The 23,008-nt window shown below is 47.8% G+C and overlaps 1 protein-coding gene and 1 pseudogene across 1 annotated transcript in view; one reads left to right on the top strand and one right to left on the bottom strand.

The window, feature by feature from the left end:
* The window catches only part of SP100 (SP100 nuclear antigen), a 99,209-nt gene that overhangs the window by 36,969 nt on the left and 39,232 nt on the right, over positions 1-23,008 (top strand). The window contains exons 6-11 of the mRNA XM_008259295.4: positions 2,863-3,012; positions 10,188-10,334; positions 10,924-10,998; positions 18,196-18,249; positions 19,987-20,082; positions 21,723-21,776. Of these exons, the coding sequence (XP_008257517.2) occupies positions 2,863-3,012; positions 10,188-10,334; positions 10,924-10,998; positions 18,196-18,249; positions 19,987-20,082; positions 21,723-21,776 (576 nt within the window). The remainder of the gene's footprint in view (positions 1-2,862; positions 3,013-10,187; positions 10,335-10,923; positions 10,999-18,195; positions 18,250-19,986; positions 20,083-21,722; positions 21,777-23,008) is intronic.
* On the bottom strand, positions 20,436-21,293 carry LOC108176910 (small ribosomal subunit protein uS9-like; annotated as a pseudogene).

Below are 23,008 nucleotides of genomic sequence, written 5' to 3'. Positions count from 1 at the left end.
TGGCCCAGTCTGGGATGGGCTGGGGGCTGGGAGCTGGGGGCAGGGAGTGGGGGTGGCTGCCGCTTGCTGGTTCTCACTGCCTGGGGCGTTCAGTCTGTCCACCTGTGGTTTCTCCGAGTTCAGGATTTAGATAACGGGCCTTTCTCTTCAGGGTTTTCTTTTTCCCTTCCTCCTGCCAGCTCCGGGTGATGGGGCCTGGCTGCCTCCTTGTGCGTGCTCCTGGCTCCATGGTCGTCTGCCTGTGTCTTCCTCACATCTGGCCCTGCCGCACTGCTCTGGCCCTGGCTGTGGTGGAGGCCAGTGCTGGGAGGAGTGGGGAGGGGGGACGATTGTGGACTTTCTCTGCTTTCTCCTTCCTTGGCTCCGTCACACGGGGCCCTGACGCTACTGTGCCTCCCCCACGACATACCCCTCACTCCTGGGGTAGCAAGCCAGGGTCCCCCATGCCGAACACCAAACAGGGCACTGCCAAGCTCCTTAATAACCGATAACCACAGTTGCCAACTCTTCACTCTCCCTTAATCCACAGCACTCTTAATATGTGGCTCAACTATTCAAAATATTGTCCATTTAAGATGTGAATTATAATGCTTTTGTTTTTCCAGTCTGTTACAGTGTCTTATGTATTCATGCAGGCAATATTTCATGTGTCTTCCCAGAAAATTTAAAATGCAGTATATTCCCCTCATTTTTCAGAGGAGAAAGAGTTGGGTTAGGGAGTGTGGTCCTGTCCAAGTTCACTCACCTAGGAATTGACACCTAGGATTTGACACTGCTCCCAGCTAGCGTCAGGGATTCCGGTGCCCACCTGCCTGGTCCACGTTCTGCCCTGTGATGCTGGCTGCCCCTGTGAGCCTCTGCTTCGTCCCACGAAGCACGTGCCTTTTCGCCGTGTGTTTGTGACAAGTTCCATCACGTGAAGCAGTCACCATCCTGCCTGGTGCCTCACGGTGTCTTGCCCTTCTCATCACTAACTTAACTCTCAGTCTTATGTGCACCTGCCTGCAGATCGAAGCGTCTGTCTAACCATTGCTGTGAACTCTGAGATTTCCTTCTGGTGTGCTCTGAGGCAGGTGTTCTCTGTGGACATAATAGTTCTCCAGCTGGGGTAGCAGTGATAGAAGCAACGCCAGTGTTAGAGACCAGGGGCCATGGTTCCTCCCCCTTAGAGCACTCCAGCCATATACAGTTAATGCTAAGTCTGTATTCCATGATCTTCTTCGGAGATGATAGCAGAGAACAGGCTGGGAAAATCTCAACTCCGTGCAAAGTCCTTTTTATGTAGCTTCTGATGGGGTGAGGTGTTACTCAAGAAAGGATTTTTTTTAATTTGTAATGACATTTTTATAAAAGAGAAAAAAGTTACTCTTTTAGAAAACCACTTCTTTTAAAAGTCACATTTAAATATATTTTTTCTTTTTTAAAAAATATTTATTTTATTTATATTTATTTATTTATATATTTATTTATTATTTATATATAATAATTATTATTTATTATTATTAATAATTATTATTATTTATTATTATTTATATTTATTTATATTTATTTATTTGAAAGACAGAGTTAGAGACAAAGAGAGAGAGGCCTTCCATTCACTGGTTCACTCCCCAGATGGCCACAACGGCCGGAGCTGCACCCACCCGAAGCCAGGAGCCAGGAGCTTTCTCTGGGTCTCCCACGTGGGTGCAGGGGCCCAAGGACTAGGGCCACCTTCTGCTACTTCCCCAGGCCATAGCAGAGAGCTGGATCGGAAGAGGAGCAGCCAGGACTAGAACTGGCGCCCATGTGGGATGCCAGTGCTTCAGGCCAGGGCTTTAACCCATTGCACCACAGCGCCGGCCCCCACATTTAAATTTATTAAAAATTCAACGTGGATGAATCGAATCCCTATTCTTGAATGTCCATCTCCTAGTGCAGATGCTGGGAGCAGGGAGAAGAGAATACGAGAGGAGGGAGGATTTGGGAGAGTGGAGAGGTGGCCAGGCTAATAAATTCTTGATAAACTCCCGGTGTGGTCTAGGAGCAACCACACCTGGAGACAGAATCCCCACCGAACAGAGGAATACAAGGAGAAGCATTGCAACGTGCAGACCAAGCGACACACAGAGAACATCTGTGAGAGTGTCCCGGACTCCGATTGTGACACACACGGATGGGGAAGGGCTGTGTGTCGTGCCCACCACCCAAAGACGCATCACCAGGTCAAACACCTGGGCCCCTGTTCTACATTAAAACTTCCGGAAATGTCTTTAAATCATTCTTTCTGGAAGTTACTTTGTTTAGAAAAATAACATTAAGTGAAGAAAAAAAAAGTACTGGAGAATACCTTTGCCCACCTAGAGGCTGTTGAGGCTTGTGGAGCAGAGCGGGCTGTGAGCTGGGGAGGGTCCCCGAGGCACCAGAGGAGAATGCAGCTTCCAGGACTGTTGCTCTGGGACTGATGCTTTACCCTCCCCCTGCTCTGATCTGCCGTCTGTCTCTGGCCTCTGCAGACTTCTGGCCAGTCGCCTTGCTGGCTCACTTCCTGCTGGGTTCCTAACAGGAGAGACGTTAGCAAGAGGTGGACAAGTCAGAGGAAGGGAGAAGCCCGCTCCCCAGCATTGCCTCCTCTCTCCGCCGGCTCCTCCCCCCACCATGCAGGCCGTGGGTCCAGCTTCTTGTACCCCAGAGGGTCGGACCCCTGGGGCCGCCCTAGCCTCCTCTTGACTGTCTAGGTCGCCACATTCTTCCACCGGGACTTCTCAGATGCATCAAGTCCTCTCTGCTGTAAGAGCTTACAGGGATTTGTATTTATTCCCTACTGGGCTCTGACTGATGCAGGAGACACGTGCACTATCTAAGCATCAAAATGTGGTTTAGGCACAACTTTGCCTGGAAATGGACACTCAGGGATGCCCCATGATGCAGAACAGACACAGGCAAGGAGAAAGGACACATCCAGGGCCCCAGATGATGCCCCAGGAAGCCAACAAGCAAGCGAACCGAGTGCCCAAGAGGCTGAGCCTGCAGGTAAGGCTGACTGACTGCATCTGTGCGAGTGGAGGGTCCCTGGCTGGCGGCAGCGGAGTGGACGGATGTCTTTGAAAGGGAAAAATCACAGAGAGGCAGGCCTGGCGGCTGAGTACTGAGGAGAGAGGCCAGGAGGAAGCAAGTTAGAAAGGAGACCTTAGGTCGGCGCTATGGCTCAGTAGGCTAATACTCCGCCTTGCGGCGCCAGCACACCAGGTTCTAGTCCCGGTCGGGGCGCCGGATTCTGTCCCGGTTGCCCCTCTTCCAGGCCAGCTCTCTGCTGTGGCCAGGGAGTGCAGTGGAGGATGGCCCAAGTGCTTGGGCCCTGCACCCCATGGGAGACCAGGAGAAGCACCTGGCTCCTGCCTTCGGATCAGCGTGGTGCGCCGGCCGGAGGCCATTGGAGGGTGAACCAACGGCAAAGGAAGACCTTTCTCTCTGTCTCTCACACTGTCCACTCTGCCCGTCAAAAAAAAAAAAAAAAAAAAAAGGAAGGAAGGAAGAAAGGAGACCCTGAGAGGCAAAGGCAGGGGAGAGGCAGAGCCTTCTAGGGGGAGGGGGAGGGCAGCGAGATCGGTTGCAAACACAGGGAAACAGCTGCACAGGCGGGGACAGCGCTGAGTGCAAACAGCAGGAGGAGGGAAAGGAAGTCTGAGCTCCAGCAGTGTGGAGATGGGAGACGCAAGGCTCTGCGGGGTCTCAGCCCTGCGGCTTTGCTCTTCAGAGCACTGACACTGGTGCAGCGAAGGACGACAATGCAAGGACCGAGACGCCCAGCCCCTTGCCTTGTGGTGAACCAAGTGTAATTGTGTTTTTTAAGATATATTTTATTTATTTGAAAGACAGAGTTACAGAGAAAGGTAGAGAGAGAGAGAGAGAGAGAGAGAGAGAGAGAGAGAGAGAAAGAGTCTTCCATCCACTGGTTCACTCTCCAGATGGTGCAATGGCTGGAGATGCACCCATCCAAAGCCAGGAGCCAGGAGCTTCTTCCAGGTCTCCCCACGCGGGTGTAGGGGCCCAAGCACTTGGCCCATCTTCTCCCAGGCCATAGCAGAGAGCTGCATTGAGAGTGGAGCAGCCGGAGGCCGGCGCCGCGGCTCACCAGGCTAATCCTCCGCGGAGCCGGCACACCGGGTTCTAGTCCCGGTGCCCCTCTTCCAGGCCAGCTCTCTGCTGTGGCCAGGGAGTGCAGTGGAGGATGGCCCCCAAGTGCTTGTGCCTTGCACCCTATGGGAGACCAGGAGAAGCACCTGGCTCCTGCCATCGGATCAGCATGGTGCGCCAGCCACAGCGGCCATTGGGGGGTGAACCAACGGCAAAGGAAGACCTTTCTCTCTGTCTCTCTCTCTCACTGTCCACTCTGCCTGTCAAAAAAAAAAAAAAAAAAAAGAGAGAGAGAGAGAGAGAGGAGCAGCTGGGACTTGAACTGGCACCTGTATGGGATGCTGGCACTGCGGGCGGCAGCTTTACCCACTACACCACAGTGTTCAGCCTCAAACAAAGCAATTATTACTTGCCTGACCAATTTCTATTGTTTTGGTCAGGTGTTCTATATTTTTTTGGTTCTTAGGTGTTTTTTTAAATACACTATTTTAAATTTACAAATAAAAGATTCTCTATACTTGTATTTATATCCTATATGATATTTTGAAATATGTATACATTGTAATATGGTTGAATTGAGCTAATTGGAAATATGCATCAGCTCATATACTTTTCATCTTTTGTGGTGAGAACAATTAAAATCTGTTCTCTTAGCAATTTTCAAGAATGCAGTATGGTTTTTTTGTTGTTGTTTTTTTGTTTTGTTTTGTTTTGTTTTGTTTTTGACAGGTAGAGTGGACAGTGAGAGAAACAGAGAGAAAGGTCTTCCTTTGCCATTGGTTCATCCTCCAATGGCCGCCGCGGCCGGTGTACCGCGCCTATCCGAAGGCTGGAGCCAGGTGCTTTTCCTGGTCTCCCATGGGGTGCAGGGCCCAAGCACCTGGGCCATCCTCCACTGCACTCCCTGGCCACAGCAGAGAGCTGGCCTGGAAGAGGGGCAACAGTGACAGAATCCGGCGCCCCGACCGGGACTAGAACCCGGTGTGCCGACGCCGCAAGGTGGAGGATTAGCCTACTGAGCCGCGGCGCCGGCCCAAGAATGCAGTATGTTGTTAACTCTCAGCACACGTGAGACCGTGTGATATTTCCCTTTCTGTGCCTGCCTTACTTCACTTAATACAGTGTCCCCTGGCTTCATCGGGTGATTTCGGGTTGAACAGTATTCCACGGTGGAGTGCCCTGTTTCCTCCAGTCCTTTGCCTGTTGATGGACACTTGGGAACAGTGAACGTGGGAGTGGGGACACCTGTGTACCACGTTGATTTCACATACTCTGGATTAAAATCTCACCTGGTAGTGAGATTGCTGCACCTTACGGAAGCTATATTTGTAATTTTGGGGACTCCCCGTGCTGTCTGCATAATGACTGAACTAATTTACTCCCAAACAGTGGTGTCCAGGGCTCCCTTTTCAGTACATCACGGCCAACGTTTGTCATCCTTTGTCTTTCTGATGACAGCCACTGCAGCAGGTGTGAAGTGAGCACTTGTGGTTTTTCTCTGCGCTTCCCTGATGAATCAGGACCCTGAGCGTTCTTTGTGCACCTGTTGGTCATTTGTAGATGTTCTTTTGCTCTGGTCCTTGGCCAATTTTCAATTAACTTTTATTGTTATTTTACTATTGGGTTGTTTGAGTTGCATACGTATTTTGGATATTAACCCTTTATCAGATACACGGTTTGCAAATATTTTCTCCCGTTCTGTAGATGGTCTCTTCACCCTGTCAATCATTTCCTTGGCGGTACGGTCTTTTTGGTTTGATACGGTCGGTCCCTCTTGCTTATTTTTGCTTCTGCTGATTGTATTTTGGGCATCACGTTAAAACCAAATCACTGCCAAGACCAGCGATACGGAGCTTCACCCCTACATTTTCTTCTCGGAGTTTCACGGTTTCAGGTCTCCCATCCCAGCCTGCGATGCGCTGTTAGCTGATTTTTCAGGTGTGGTTTAGGCTGAGGGTCCAGCGTCACGTGGATATCTACGCAGTCCAACGCCACTGTTGACAAGACTTTAGTCCCCATTGTTTGTTCCTGGCACCTTGGTTTTTGGTTGAAAAGCAGTTGATGATGCATGGGTCTGTTTATAGGCTCTATTCTGTTCCATCTGTCTATGTCTCTGAGTTTATGCCAGTGCCATACTGTTTTGATTATTATAGTTTTGTAGTATATTTTTGAAGTCAGATAGTATGATGCCTTCAGCTTTGTTCTTTTGGTGCACAATTGCCTTAGCCATGCAGTCTGTTGTGTTTTCATAAGAATTTTAGTATTGTTTTTCCTATTTCTGTAAACAATGTCATTGGAATTCTGAAGGAGATTGCATTGATTCTGTAGAGCATTTTGGGTGGTATAGGCGTTTCAATAATGTTAATCATTCAACTTCATGAACATGGAATATCTTGCCATTTCTTTTTGCCACTTTTGATTTCTTTTACCATTGTTTTATAATTTTCAGTGTGCACATCTTTCACTCTAAATTCATTCCTATGTGTTTTATTCTTTTTGGTGACTTTGTAAATGGAATTGTTTTCTTTATTTCTTTTCCAGACAGTTCCTGGGTGTAATGAAATACAATTGAGTTTTGTCTGTCGATCAATATCCTGCAAGTTTGCTGAATTCACTTATTACCTTGCATACTTTTTTGGTGGTGTCTTTAGGGTTTTCTATATATGAGATGATGGTGTCTGCAAGTTAGGATAATTAGACTCCTTTCTTTCCGATTTGGATGCCTGTGTTTCTTCCTCTGACCCAAATGCTGCGGCTAGAACTCCCAGGACCATATATGGAAATGATGGAAGTGGAACCGTTTTCTTGTTCCTGATCTTAGAGGAAACGCTTCCAGCTTCTCTGTTGAGTGTTGTTGGCCATGACTTTGCTACATATTCCCTTTATTGTGCGATGCACCTTCCTTCTAAACCCAATTCCAGGGAGGTTTGTCAGGAAAGGATATGGAATTTTGCTGAATGTTTTTTCTTGCATCCATGTGGGTTTTACAGTGATCATGTGGGTTTTGTCCTCTATTAATGTGTATTAATGTGTCTATTAATGTGGTATGTTACATAGATTCCATATGTTGAATGTTTTTAAAAATATTTTTGTATTTATTTGACAGATAGAGTTTGACAGAGAGTGAGAAAAGAGAAAGGTCTTCCATCCGCTGCTTCACTCCCCAAATGGCCACAACGGCCGGAGCTGGGCTGATCCGAAGCCAGGAGCCAGGAGTTTCTTCCAGGTCTCCCACCTGGGTGCAGGGGCCCATGCACTTGGGCCATCTTGTACTGCTTTCCCAGGCCACCAGCAGGGAGACGGATGGGAAGCGGAGGAGCAGCCGGGACACAAACCGATGCCCATATGGGATGCGGCTGCCGCCCTTTCTGTTGGTTTCCTGGTCTCTCCTGCATTTACTGCTGCTCTGTCCTTTAGTATGTCCTCCTCTGCCAACTCTGCTTCATTTGTCTTTTTATGGTTCCTGGGAGCGTAAGGCTAGACTGACATCTCTTCTTTTTTGATGCAGATATTTATTGCTAGAAAGTTCCTCTTAGTGTTGCTTTTGCTGCAGTCCATAGTTTTGGGGTGTTGTATTTCCATTTTCATTTGTTTCAAGATTTAAAAATGTTGGCTGGCGCCGTGGCTCACTAGGCTAATCCTCCACCTTGCGGCGCCGGCATACCAGGTTCTAGTCCCAGTCAGGGCGCTGGATTCTGTCCCGGTTGCCCCTCTTCCAGGCCAGCTCTCTGCTGTGGCCAGGGAGTGCAGTGGAGGATGGCCCAAGTACTTGGGCCCTGCACCCCATGGGAGACCAGGAGAAGCACCTGGCTCCTGCCATCGGATCAGCGCGGTGCACCGGCCACAGCGCGCCGGCCGCGGCGGCCATTGGAGGGTGAACCAACGGCAAAGGAAGACCTTTGTCTCTGTCTCTCTCTCTCACTGTCCACTCTGCCTGTCAAAAAAAAAAAATGTTTTCCTTTTAATTTTTTCAGTGAGACATTGGCTGTTCCAGAGTACCTTTTTAGAAAGCACAGTCACTCCCACCCCCACAGTGAAGTGCCAGGCGCGCCCTTACCCACCCGGTCCTGTGACCCCTCGGGTTCGGTCAGTCTCTCCACATCCTCTCTGTGGCTCAGGCAGCATCCAAGATCTGCTGATTCCGAGATGCACCCCTCTGGCCCAGACTTGCCTTCTGGGCTGATTGCTCAGAGCGGCTGAAGACTCTTATTCAAATGGCACCTCTGTTTGGGCAGCAGTCAGTTACCTGTTGCATGTAATATAACAAACCACACCAAAACGTGGAGGCTTCAAACAGTCATCATTTTCTTTGCCATTTTTGTCCATTCCTACTTTTTAAAATATTTATTTAAGGCAGAGTTACAGAAAGTCAGAGGCAGAGAGAGAGAGAGAGGTCTTCTGTCTGCTGGTTCACTCTCCAAATGGATTGCAATGGCTGGAGCTGGGCCAATCTGAAATCAGGAGCCAGGGACTTCCTCCGGGTCTCTCATGCAGGTTCAGGGGCCCAAGCACTTGAGCTGTCTCCCACTGCCTTCCTAGACCATAGCAGAGAGCTGGATGGGAAGTGGAGCAGCTGTCCATCCCTATTAAAACACCTCCGCCTGTCCACGGCTCTGCATCCCTAGCCCAGTCACCCTAGCCCAGAGCCCCAGCTCTCTCACTTCCGTGGAGGACGAGTCTCCTGTCTGGTGTCTCTCTGGCCTCTTCCCTGCAGTGTTGCTCTCCTCAACCTGTTCCCGCACTTCGCTGAATGAGCCTGTCCAGCAAGCAGCCCAGCTCGTATGGTTTCCCTCCTGTGGCCTCCAGCAGCAGGTGGCTGTGGCTGTGCCCACCTCATAGTCTCATACTCCCCGTCTCTCGCCGCTCACTCCTTCATGCCAAAATTCCTTTAGTCATCTGAATTTGCCAAGCTCCCTCTCTTACATCTCAGTCTTTACATAATGCTTTTGGAAAGTAGTTCAGTGTCATCTTCCCAAATTAAAAAACACACATACCCTTGAATTCAGCAATTACATTCCTCAGCAGAAACCAGTAGAAATGAATATCATGTTCATCACACAGAAAACACATGGAAAAGAATGTTATTAGCAGCGTGGTTCCTAAAAACCAAACACAGGGGCTGGCCCTGTGGCATAGTGGGTAAAGCTTCTGCCTACAGTGCCAGCATCCCATATAGGTACCGGCTGCTCCACTTCCAATCCAGCTCTCTGCTATGGCCTGGGAAAGCAGTGGAAGATGGCTCAAGTCCTTGGGCCCCTGCACCCACGTGGAGGACCTGGAGGAAGCTCCTGGTTCCTGGCTTCAGATTGGCCCAGCTCTGGCTGTTGCGGCCATCTGGGTAGTGAACCAGAGGATGGAAGGTGTTTTTCTCTCTGCCTCTGCCTCTCTGTAACTCTTCCTTTCAGATAAATAAATAAATCTTTTTAAAAAAGCACAAATAGGTAAATATTTTATATTGATGTGTATAATGGAATAATATATAGCAGTGAAAAAATATACAAAATGAATATAAATAGATCTCAGAAACATACTGAATAATATATATGTGTATGAGTTGGATTCTCTTGGGACTAAGTATTCTCTTGGGACTATATATCTAAATGTTAAGAGAGCATGATTCCTTTTATATAGATTGCATTAAAAGGCAAAATTAATCTCGGTGTTGGAAGTCAAGAGGGGGCGTGACTTTGAGCAAGGTGGTGGGAACAGTTAGTGGGAGAAGTCAGCAGGTGGCTTCTAGTGTTGATGATCTGTGTCTTGACCAAAGCAATATGCTTGCTGTGTGACCATTTAAAACCCCATGTTATTTTGTGTGCTATATTGCAAATTTAATTTTATTACAAGAGAGGGGAAAATACCCATTGAATGTGAGAATAAAAAGAACAAGGGAAAAAGAATAGAGAGTCAAGAGGGACACAAAGGAAGGGGCAGAGGGGCAGAGGGGAAGAAGAAGGGCGAGGAGGAGGGGAAACTTCATCCCCAGTGGTGAAACTGCAGAAGAGAAAATTCCTGGGGTGGTGAAAGGGGCCCCGGAGAGGCAGATCAAAGTCCCTCGTTGTTGTTTGGCCCAGGTTCAAAGCCACCCAGCCAAGGGATCAAAGTTAACTCCTGTTCTGTGCTTCTGGTGGACATCAAGAAGGAGAAGCCATTTTTTAATTCAGAAGTTGAGGAACGAGCCCAAGCAAGGACAAACTGCAAGCAGCCATCTGACGTCATAGGTGAGCAGGGGGGAGCTGGGCTGCGGCTGCTAGGGGAGGGGCCGTCACCTGTCTGGGCTGAAGGGAGCCTCCAGTTTAACAGAAGGAAGTCCTTAGGAATGGAGAACTGCAGAAGGACAGAAATGGAGGCCCTGAGTACTGACTTCACAGAGACCATCTCTAAAGCGAGGGGCTAGGAGCTAAAGTAACAGGAAAAACTATCAGGAAACAAACATATTCACAGATGAAGATGGAGAAGGAAGCAGCATCAAGACAAGGAGGTGTAGGGGCACCATTGCCAGAACAGAATCAGAAACAGGGAAGTGGGCAGAACCACGAGGAAAGTTAGAAGTGAAGGAGAAGTGTGAGGTGGGGAAAGATACAGAGGGTGGAGGTGAGAATGCTGGGGGGATGGGCAAAGCTGCCCCCTCTGCACCAGTCTGAGCAGCTTTTGGAACCACCTGAGAACCCCACACATTCCAGGAATAAACCAGGGCCCTGAGTCCACCCAGCTTCCCAGGGCTCCCCAGGGCCCTGCTGATGGGATTTCCTGCCACACAGGCTCCATGGCCACCTCCTGAGACTTTAGGGGTTTTGTTCCTTTATGCAGTCATCAGTAGCGAGGACTCTGAAGATCCCAGTGATGGAGAGGAGCCCCCGAAAGCCTCCACCTCAGCACTGAGAGGTGAGTCTCGTAAGAGCAAAGCTTGGGGGTGGGAATCGGAATTAAGAGCTACATTTCCTTATGCATTTTTTCTGAGTCCATTCTGTATGATGAATCCAGCTTATCCTAGGATCCTGTTACATGCATCTATTCTACTTGATCCATTTTGGAAATGGGAGGAATACAAGTCATGATAAAACAAAAAAAAATCATGATAAACTTATTTTTGAGAGTTGGACCCTCCTTTCCATGTATATAGAAATAGGCTAGCTGCATGAACTTTCTCTAGGATAGACCACATGCTAGGCCATAAAGCAAGTCTCAGCAAATTCAAAAAAATCAAAATCATACCATGCATTGTCTCTGACTACAATGGAATGAAGAGAGAAATGAACACTCAGGAATCTCTAGAACATATACAAACACATGGAGACTGAACAACATGCTCGAATGAACAGTGGGTCATTGACAAAATCAAAAGAGAAATCAAAAAATTTCTGGAAACAAATGAAGATGACAGTGCAATATATCAAAACTTTTGAGGCGGGCGCTGCGGCTCACTACGTTAATCCTCTGCCTTGCGGTGCAGGCACACCTGGTTCTAGTCCTGGTCAGGGCGCTGGATTCTGTCCCGGTTGCCCCTCTTCCAGGCCAGCTCTCTGCTGTGGCCCGGGAGTGCAGTGGGGGATGGCCCAAGTACCTGGCTCCTGCCATCGGACCAGCACGGTGCGCCGGCCGCAGTGCGCTGGCCGCGGCAGCCATTGGAGGGTGAACCAATGGCAAAGGAAGATCTTTCTCTCTGTCTCTCTCTCTTTCACTGTCCACTCTGCCTGTCCAAAAAACAAACAAACAAACAAACAAACAAACTTTTGGGATACAGCAAAAGCAGTGTTAAGAGGAAAGTTTATAGCAATCAGTGCCTACATCAGGAAATTGGAAAGGCACCAAAGAAATGAGCTATCAGAGCATCTCAGGACCTAGAAAAACAACAGCAAACCAAACCCAAAACTAGTAGAAGAAAAGAAATAATTAAAATTAGAGAAGAAATCAGCAAAATTGAGCTGGTTTTTTGAAAAAATAAAATTGACCCACCATTGTCCCAACTAACCAAAAAAAAAAAAAAAAAAAGGTGGAGAAGACCAAAATCAATAAAATTAAAGATGAAAAAGGAAATGTAACAACAGACACCACAGAAATAAAAAGAATCATCAGAAAATACTACAAAGAACTGTTTGCCTACAAATCAGGAAACCCAGAAGAAACAGATTCCTGGACACATACAACCTACCTAAATTGAGCCATAAAGACATAGAAAACCTTAAAAGTTAAATAATCAAGACAGAAATTGAATCAGTAATAAAGATCGTCCCAACAGAAAAAAAGCCCAAGACCAGATGGCTTCACTGCTGAATTCTACCAGACATTTAAAGAACTAACTCCAATTCTTCTCAAGCCATTCAAAACAATTCAAAGGGAGGGATTCTCCCAAACTCCTGCTATGAAGCCAACATCACCTTAATTCCTAAACCTGAAAAAAATACAACAGAGAAAGAAAACTACAGATCAATTTCCCTGATGAATACAGATGCAAAAATCCTCAACAAAATACTAACCAATAGAATCCAACAACACATCAGAAAGATCATTCACCTGAACCAAGTAGGATTTATCCCTGGTATGCAGATATGGTTCAACATTTGCAAATCAACCATTGTGATACATCACATTAACAAACTGAAGAACAAAAACCGTATGATTATGTCAATAGATTCAGAGAAAACATTTGATAAAATACAACACCCTTTCATGATGAAAACTCTAAGCAAATTGGGTATAGAAGGAACATTCCTTAACACTGTCAAGGCAACTTATGACAAATCCACGGCCAGCATCCTATTGAATGGGGACATGTTGGAAGTATTCCCACTGAGATCCAAGATCAGAAAAAGATCCCCACTCTCACCATTGCCATTCAATATAGTCCTGGAAGTTTTAGCCGGAAACATTGGGCAAGAAAAAGAAATCAAAGGGATACAAATTGGGAAGGAGAAATCAAACTATCCCTATTTGCAGATGATATGATTCTATGATTAGGGGAGCCAGAAGACTCCACTAAGAGAGTATTGGATCTCATAGAAGTGGCAGGGTATAAAATCAACACACAGGCCAGCGCCGCTGCTCACTAGGCTAATCCTCCGCCTTGCGGCGCTGGCACACTGGGTTCTAGTCCTGGTCGGGGTGCCAGATTCTGTCCTGGTTGCCCCTCTTCCAGGCCAGCTCTCTGCTGTGGCCCGGGAGTGCAGTGGAGGATGGCCCAAGTGCTTGGGCCCTGCACCTGCTTGGGAGACCAGGCTCCTGCCATCGGATCAGCACGGCGCGCCGGCTGCAGCGTGCCAGCCGCGGCAGCCGTTGGAGGGTGAGCCAACAGCAAAGGAAGACCTTTCTCTCTGTCTCTCTCTCTCTCACTGTCCACTCTGCCTGTCCAAAAAAAAAAAAATCAACACACAAAAATCAGTAGCCTGTGTATGCACAGACAATGCCATGGCTGAGAAAGAATTTCTAAGTTCAATACCATTCATAATAGCTACAAAAAGAAAATCAAGGGGCCAGTGCTGTGGCATAGCAGGGAAAGGCGCCACCTGCAGCAGCAGCATCCCATATGGGCGCTATTCAAGTCCCAACTGCTCCACTTCTCATCCAGCTCTCTGCTTGGCCTGAGAAAGCAGTAGAAGATGGCTAAAGTCCTTGGGCCCCTGCACCCATGAGGGAGACCTGGAGGAAACTGTTGGCTCCTGGCTTCAGATCAGTACAGCTCTGGCTGTTGTGGCCATCTGGGAAGTGAACCAGCAGATGGAAGACCTCTCTCTCTCTCTCTGCCTCTGCCTCTCTGTAACTCTGCCTTTCAAATAAATAAATAAATAAAAATCAAACACCTTGGAATAAATTCAACCACTGATGTCAAAGATCTCTATGATGAGAATTACAAAACATTAAAGAAAGAAATAGAAGATACAAAAATATGGAAAAATTTTCCATGTTCATGGATTGGAATTATCAGTATCATCAAAATGTCCATACTACCAAAATCAATTTACAGATTCAATGTGGTATTCATCAAAATAACAGATATTCTTCTCAGACCTGGAATAAAGTCTGAAATTCTAGAAAAAATGCTGAAATTCATATGGAAACACAGGAGTCCCCAGACAGCTAAAGCAATCTTATAGAACAAAAACAAAGCTGGAGGCACTACAATAGCAGATTTCAAGACATACTACAGGGCAGTTATAATCAAAAAAGCCTGGTGCTGGTACAAAAACAGATGTATAGACCAATGGAACAGAACAGAAATACCAGAAATCAATCCAAGCATCTACAACCAACTTACCTTTAACAAAGGGGTTAAAACCAATCCCTGGAGCAAGGACAGTCTCTTCAACAAATGTTGCTGGGAAAACCTGATCTCCACATGCAGAAGTATGAAGCAAGATCCCTACTTTAACCTTACACAAAAGTCCACTCAAAATGGATCAAAGGACTGAATCTACTGCCTGATAATATCAAATTGTTAGAGAACATTGGGGAAATGCAAATGCCAATGTAAGACATTGGCATAGGCAAGGAATTCTTGGAAAACACCCTAGAGGCACAGGCAACCAAAGCCAAAATTGACAGAATCACATCAAATTGAGAAGCTTATGCACTGCAAAGGAACACTCAGGAAAATGAAGAGGCACCTGATAGAATGGGAGAAATTATTTGCAAGTGATGCAACTGATAAAGGATTAATAACCAGAATATATAAAGAGATCAAGAAACTCAACAAAACAAACAACCTAGTTAAGAAATGAGCAAAGGACTTAAACAGGCATTTTTAAAAAGAAGAAATCCAAATGGCCAATAGACACATGAAAAAATGCTCAGGATCATTAGCCATCAGGGAACTGCAAATCAAAACCACAGTGAGGTTTCACCTCACTCCAGTTAGAATGGCTTTCATACAGCAACCAACAAACAAAAAATGCTGGTGAGGATGTGGGAGAAAAGTTACACTAATCCACTGTTGGTGGGAATGTAAACTGGCACAGCCACTATAGAAGACAGTATGGAGATACTTCAGAAATCTAAATATAACCTACCATATGACCAGCCATCCCACTCCTGGGAATTTACCCAAGGAACATGTTCTAAGTTGTACTTATGAAATGCATGAGTTTGTATTCCTTAAATAAAAGGTTTCTGGGGGTACAAAAAGAAATAGGCTAGCAAAATGATGAGTTTTTCTTTAAAACTAATTTCTCTGTAAAGTTTTAAATATGCACAGTGATTTCTGTAGAGAATAGAAGGCTCAATGTTCCTTTGTTGGAAGGTCTTATTGTCATCTGATCACAAGCTTTGAATACTGGCAAAAGAGAACTCATCCAGCATCTAATGTTAGCAGCTATGAAGACCTGAGATCAAGTACTCTGGGACCTGAAGTAGTTGACAGTTATTCCACGAGCCACAGCATATATAGTGATTTGTCAAAAAACTTTCATAAATAATATTTCATTGTTCTCTTTGCATCAACTTTAAAGGATAAGAGGGACACACACTCTCATCTTTATTTCTTAGATGATAAAAATGCATTCATACAAATGTTATGATGTCTTCTCCACAATACCGTGGAGCAAATAAAGGAAAGACAAGACCAGCACCCTGGATTCTGAGTTGTTTGCTGTGTAAAATGAGAGAGAGAAACAGTGGTCACAGTATGGTGTTATCTCAGCCCTGGCTACAGCAGGAGGTGGGGTGAGATTTGTGACTCCTTTGTTGCTTTCTAGACCCCGAAGATTTTAGAAACACACTAGGGAAAGACATGAAAATGTTCCCTGGTCCTGAGGTTACTAAAGAACATTATAACTTCTAGGATACAACTGTATGCATTTAACCTTTGTAGTCGCTTGGGAACTGGAAGGTATCAGGAAGGCACTGCTTAACTGGATGAATCCAGTTGGGTTAATACATTGAAAATGCGGCAAAACGTGCAGCAAATGGTTGTGGAGTATTCAGTGGCCCCCTAGCTGGGTTTATCCCAACTTCTTGTCTCTGCATAAGAGAAGAGTTTAAAGGAGAGACACGGATATAAGTGCAAGAATAGGAGCAGGATTTATTTCAAGAGATATTACACATTCAGAATTCAGAGGTGAGAGTGTAGCAGAAACGAGATCCACCCTGGTTCAGTAGACCTGTTTATTGGGTAAGCGGGTGGTACTCTGCTTATACAGACGAGGTGGAGTTGAGTGTGTGTGTGTGTGTGTGAGAGAGAGAGAGACAGAGAGACAGAGAGACAGAGAGAGAGAGGGACAATCTCTGGGAAGGATTCACAGTGTCTCCATGTGGCGCCCAGTATACAGATGTTCATTGTGCTGTCTTCTTTGTAATGGAGGGGGCTCAGGTGCATCATGGGAAAGCAGGTGTACTGATCGGGCCTGGAAGGTGGTGGAGTGTTTTAGTTTTTGTTTTGTTTTGTTGTTTTAGCAATGCAGGACTAAGGCACGGAGGCTGCTGGAAAGCTCTCAGCTTTCAGCTCACTGACTCGCTGCCCGTGGCGTGTCAGATGATCGTCTCTTCTGCTGCACGTGGTCATATCTGTTAATGCTGTTAGGTGAAATAATCTAACTACTCCCATCACCACACCTTACAGTTTATAAAGCATATTAACAGTGTTCCACTAAGTACTGATGATATTGTCAGTAATCACAAGGTTAAAAAGGCATCAAAGAATGATTTTTGTTGTTATTTAATTATTAATGATAAAATGACTTCAGATCAACTACATCCAAGTCCATATTATGGGTTAACCATTGCCTTATATTGTGATTTTTTTTTGAATAGTGCTTTCATAAGTAAAACTTCATTTTGTCATCTCTAAAACCTTAACAAGGAAGTCGGGTAGCCAAGTTATCCTGGCTTTAGGGATGAGAAAACTTAAGCTGGTGACTGTTGAGGATCACTGACAAATGTACATAGGAAATAAGAGGGAGAGTGGGGTAGGGCCCCAGAATCATGTCCTTGGGTCTACAGGACTGGATTCAGTGGAAGTGTGGGTGTGGACAGGTGCCTCAAGCCTCAGACAATTACATTGACTCACAGGAACAGCAAGTAAGTGTAGGCAGCAAAGACGTATTAAAGCAAGCGGAGCACACTTCATAAGGACAGTGGAAGCTGGCCTCTGGGAGGCACTCGGCTCAGAGTCTCAGGACGACGCAGCTCCGAGCCTCCTCCCAGGACCACAAAGCCAAAGTACGTTCCATAAGACTGCAGGAGCGGGCCGCCGACAGGGTTGGGCCCTGAGTTTCAGTGGACCGTTCATTTCTAGCCCAGCTTCTAGAGAGGTGAGGGGGAGTCATTGCCAGGGAGGCTCTTGCATGAAGTCCTGGGTGGAGGGATGCTGTGAACCTGAGCTGCGAGAGGTCACTGGGGACTCAGCCGGGGTTGTCTGGCACCACGCCCCACGTATTTCTCAGGTTAGCTGTAGCCGCTCCCTCCCTGGGCTTGGCCTGGATTTGTCTTTATCTCATCCATGGCAGTAGGCTGTCTTTGAGCTAGCTGATTGCTAGCTTGCTTTTTCCCTTGTTTATTTATTTATTTATTTGAAGGTCAGAGATATAGAGTAGGAGAGACAGAGGCAGAGAGAGAGAGATCTTCCATCCGCTGGTTCACTTCCCAAATGGCTGCCACAGCCAGGGCTGGGCTTGGCCAAAGCCAGGAGCTAGGAGCTTCATCTGGGCCTCCAATGTGAGTACAGGGGCCCAAGGACTTGGGTCGTCTTCTACTGCTTTCCCAGGCCATAGCAGAGAGCTGGAGCAGAAGTGAATCAGTCAGGACTTGAACCAGTACCCATATGGGATGCTGGCACTGTAGGAGGCAGCTTTACCACTAATGCCACAGCGCCAGCCCCATAGAGCTAGCTGCTTCCTAAACTGGCATTTTAAGCGGGTAAACAGGAAATGTTCATTTAAGCAACTAAAAACAGTTTCAGCTTTTGTTTTTGAATTTTTCTGCATTTTCCTTTTTCTTGCTGTTTTCCTTAGAACCTAGCCGTCTCCTGCCTCAGAAAGAAAGAGGAAAAATTCTCATCACAGTTTCATTATGATCACAAGCCTGTTTGCGTGTGAACTGTCACAGACTCTGTCTTCTGTATCCAAATAATGATTTTCTGCCTTTTGCTTCCAGAGCCCACGGATTTCAGAAAATCATCTCCAATTAGGAAAAGCCTTACGAAAAGAGGTTAGAGAAAAATAAGACTTCTTCACGGTTATCAACAAACAGCTTTTTTTTTTTTTTTCTACAGGAGGTTTATTCCATTCTTTACTATTGCCTTCAAAGCAAAACACAAGTTTGTTTTCATCTGGGTGGTTCCTATGTAGCTGATGTATTAGTGGTAGGGTTGTTATACCCAAAGCGAGTCACAGAACAGCACCACACACTGAGAATTTGGAAGGAGTCCTTTATGAGCCGGTGGCCGGTGGCCGGTGGCCGGTGGCCGGTGGCCGAGAGCAGCTCACGCTTCAAGGTCTCTCCACCCGAGTAGAAGCAAAGATTGGGCTTTGAAAGCTGTAAACCAGTCACACTGAGAGAGGGACAAATGGGAACAAGGATCAAGGGGTTAACATTTGGCCGTGATCGTTGTCATACGTTGATTTGCACATGCAGACTGTGCTGTTAAACAGGATGTGGCAAATCAACCCAAAGTCTCAAAATTTGAGAATTTCCAGAAGTCCCCGGCCTGCTGTCACGGGGGTCAGAAACAGCAGATGCACCTGCAGCCATCGTGGAGTCCCCTGGAGCTAACCCGGCGTTCCGAGCCCCACACTTGAGGCTCACTGCTATAGCACATGACCCCAAAGAAGCCAGTGACTCCAATACAACCCAGGTTTCACTGGTTTCTCAAGTAAACAGTCCAGGGGTTTTTCAGACACGGAGAAGATGGGGCCCCGTCTGCAGCAGACTCAGGGAACCAGCGGGTTGAAGGTCTGCCTTCTCCAATCCAGGCTTCTCTGGTTGCCCTGAGAGAGAAGCAAAGCTGTAAGTCAGTGCAAAGACAGGCCCGAACCAACACAGGCACGGAAGACAGACGATGTAGCAGAAGACGCAAGAGGCTGAGACAAAGCAGAGACGCCCACTGGGGATGGCATCTCAGCTTCCGGCTCAGGTGACGACAGGCATAACGGTCCACTGGCTTAGGTGTGAAGACTGGATCTGAGAGGCAGGTGGTGGAGGCCTGGGGCCGAGCCCTTCTTGCTGTAGAGTTTCAGAACTTCCCAGGCATTTCTTAGTGCCCTTTGCTGTAGAACATCCCCAAAACGGGTTGGAGCTGCTGCAGCACCCCTGAACTGGATCCAGCCCGCCGCCCAGCAGCACCACTGCGATGGAAAGAAGCAGGTGTTTAGTGCGAAGCCCAGAGCAAGGAGCCGGGCAGCCATGGCTGAATTCCCAGGTTCCCTGCGGGAGTAAAGACAATGAGTGTTAGAGTTAGAAGCTGGGGACCAGCAGGGAGTGATCAGCCCGTGTGTGGGTCTCTGCTTGGTCCCCAGCACTGGGGGGCCTTGCTTTGATTGGTCAGCGACAGGGGACTGGCGTGGCCTTCTGAAGATGTTGGGATGCTAGGTGGGCTCCCGGGCCTGTAGCTGGTTATTGCCTGGTTGTAAACAGGGCTTGATGTTCCGACAAGCATCTCCTCTGGAGTCTAACAGCAGGGCGTTAGCTACAGGGACGGTAAGTGAGCCTGCAGGGCTGGCCATGGCTGGAGGCGGGCATGGCAATGCTAACCGCAAGGGCAGGTGTGTGGCTCCGTTACTCAGTGAGCCGGCCTCTACAGAGGAACCTAGGCTGAGGAGGAGGTAACATCCCCATCCAGGCCACCCGGGCGGGGCTCAGTCACACTTTGAATAGAACGCTCTCCTGTCTCGGGTCTCTTGTTGTCCTACACTGAGGCCCCAAGGGAACCTGTGTTCCTTTCTGCAGTGAGAAGACAGGACCAGGACTCTTCAGGATCCAGTGAGGACGAGCCTTGCCCAGTCTCCTGGATCTTGGGGCAGAAAGCTGAGCTGGGGAAGGAAGGTAAGGACTGCCCAGGGTCGCAGGGCCTCGGGAGCCCCAGACCAGAGCTCCGCTTTCCTCCGGCGTGGAGGGCTGAGCACAGCCATGGCCTTGTTAAACCTGGGGGTTCTCTGGATTTTCCCCTTCGGGCCGCATTGGAAAATACAAAGAAGAAAATTGTTACGAGTTTGGGCTTAGCAAGAGGGCCGCAGCCGAAGAGCAGTGGCCTTTGCATGCTACCCCACCGGTCCTGTGACCCCCAGAGAACTGGGTCTCTGTCTGCCTGTAGCCTCTCTTTCTTCTTTCATTTTTTTTAACTTAAAATCCCGCAACCACTGTTTATTATAGAGTGATCCCTGATTGGGGTGATGGGCTTATCGGTAGGATTTCTGGTAGTGAGCATGCACACCAGGGCCTCCAAACTTTCTGGACGGGGGCGGGGCGGGGCGGGGGGGGGGGGGGAGGTTAGCTACCAGCAGGGGGCGGTCATACTGGCTGAGGATGTCTTTGATCTCCTTCCTGGAAGCCTCATCCGCATATTTCTGGTGATAGGCCACCAGGGCTATGTAGTGGACTGGCAGATAGCATACATCCGAGCGTCCTGCCCACCACCCTTCACTCGGACACGGATGTCCAGGCCAGCAAACCATTCCTTGCTGCACAGCTTGTACTGCGGTGGGTGTGGCTTGATCATCTCCAGGGGCCTCCGTTCAGCCTGATAAGCCCCCATTGCCCAGTTTGCAGTGCACCGCGGCGGTAGCTGCCTCCTTACGTCCGAAGACCTGAACAGACTGTAGTGGGCCCTTGGACGGCCTGGCTGCGGCCGTACTACAGAGCCTCACCCATCCTCTGTTTCATAAAAAAGAGAAAGCAGGCCAATATGCTGTTGCCTGATTTTGTTACAGATCGATGCAAAACTCAGAGGGGCCTGGTCATACTCTCTAATTATTGACAGAAAGAAAAGCTTCAGTTGTTACCATCAAATCCCGTGGCTCAGTTTTGACATGTACCTGCAACGTGACATTGGCCACGTGGTGATGTTGAAATTATCTTGGCAAATAAAATCCTCGTTCATCCTCACAACAACGTGAGAGGCAGGCATGCTAACAGTTGATCCCCCCTTTCTGCAGGCAGGGCGCCCAGCACATAAACATGTCAGGATCTTCCACACATCACACACAGTCAGTTAGGACAAGGGGCAAGACTGACCTCGCTTCCTCCCAAACACCCATAATCCTTTATACCAAAGTCCCTGGAGCCAGGTGTATCTTGGAATTGTAAAGGGTTTATAATTTTAGATGGCGTGGTTTAGATTGTATCTGGCCAGATCCCATCCTCCAATACTCTGTATCCGCATGCCTTCAGCAAGCTGTGTGGATTTTCACACCAAGTGTGGTGAGATCATACCTGGAGTCCTGGCAGCTCACCTCCAGACTCTCAGCTAACTTAGTTAACTAACTGCAGACCCAGGCAAACAGCCTGCTTTTCAAACCATCTTTGACTTTGTAACTCAAGTTAAAGGGGTGAGGCTCTCTGCTCTGCTTGGTAGTGGTCGTATTCCTTAGATGGGAGGGAGAGAAATGATTGCTGTCGAGTCTTTGTGGTCTGAATCCTGCCTTCGGTGTAAGCAGCAGTAAGATATATAAACTTTCACTTTCCAGCTCCTGTGACTATTGGAACCACATCTACTTGGTGGAATCACAACCAGAAAAGACGTAAGAGCAATTAAAACTCTTGATGTAACAAATATCTTTCTTTTTTAATATTTATTTATTTTATTTGAAAGGCTGAGTTACAGAGAGGCAGAGCGAGAGGGAGAGAGAGGTCTTCCATCCACTGGTTCACTCCCCAAATGGCCCAATGGCTGGAGCTGGGCCAATCTGAAGCCAGGAGCTTGAAACCAGGTCCCCAACATGGGTGCAGGGGCCCAAGCACCTGGGTCATCTCCCACTGCTTTCCCAGGCCATAGCAGAGAGCTGGATCAGAAGTGCAGCAGCTGGGACTCGAACAGCCACCCATATGGGACACCAGCACTGCAGGCGGTGGCTTTACCCACTACACCACAGCACCGGCCCCTCAAATACCTTTCTTTGTTACTAAAACTTCATTCCATTTTTCATCATATTCTTTAAAATAAATGAATGTGTTGGCATTTTAGATGATTCTAGATTGTGTATTTTGAATTAGGTAAGTTGGGCTAATTGGTGTTGCACGCGGGCCTCAAATATTCAGAGGCACAAGTGCAGTATGAGGTTATTCTTGGCTCACGTGACTAAGATAAAGCAGTTCCTAGAAAGAAGGCCCTGCACTCCACAGTCGCCGAGGCCTGGCTGGTGGAAGCTCTGACTTCTTTTTTTTTTTTTTTTTTTTTTTTTTTTTTGACAGGCAGAGTGGACAGTGAGAGAGAGAGACAGAGAGAAAGGTCTTCCTTTGCCGTTGGTTCACCCTCCAATGGCCGCCGCGGCCGGCGCACTGCGGCCGGCGCACCGCGCTGATCCGATGGCAGGAGCCAGGAGCCAGGTGCTTCTCCTGGTCTCCCATGGGGTGCAGGGCCCAAGCACCTGGGCCATCCTCCACTGCACTCCCTGGCCACAGCAGAGAGCTGGCCTGGAAGAGGGGCAACCGGGACAGAATCCGGCGCCCCGACCGGGACTAGAACCCGGTGTGCCGGCGCCGCTAGGCGGAGGATTAGCCTAGTGAGCCACGGCGCCGCCTAGCTCTGACTTCTTTAAAATTTCGGTGCCATGGTCTCTGGGGTAGAAACAGAGGTAGAAGCAGGAGGGGAGTGTGCAAAGAAGCAGAAATAAAAAAATTAAAATAAAAAAGAAACGGTGACAAAAGGGAGTGCCTACTGTGGCCAAGCTGGCCTCAGTCCCAGCCTTGGGGGCGGTTCCTGGAACAACCTTGACCCACAGGCCAGGGGAAGCCAGAGGACGGCCTGGGGGTG

Source organism: Oryctolagus cuniculus, chromosome 3 (genome assembly GCF_964237555.1).
Source record: "Oryctolagus cuniculus chromosome 3, mOryCun1.1, whole genome shotgun sequence".
NCBI lineage: Eukaryota > Metazoa > Chordata > Mammalia > Lagomorpha > Leporidae > Oryctolagus > Oryctolagus cuniculus.
This window is presented reverse-complemented; position numbering and strand designations above follow the sequence as displayed.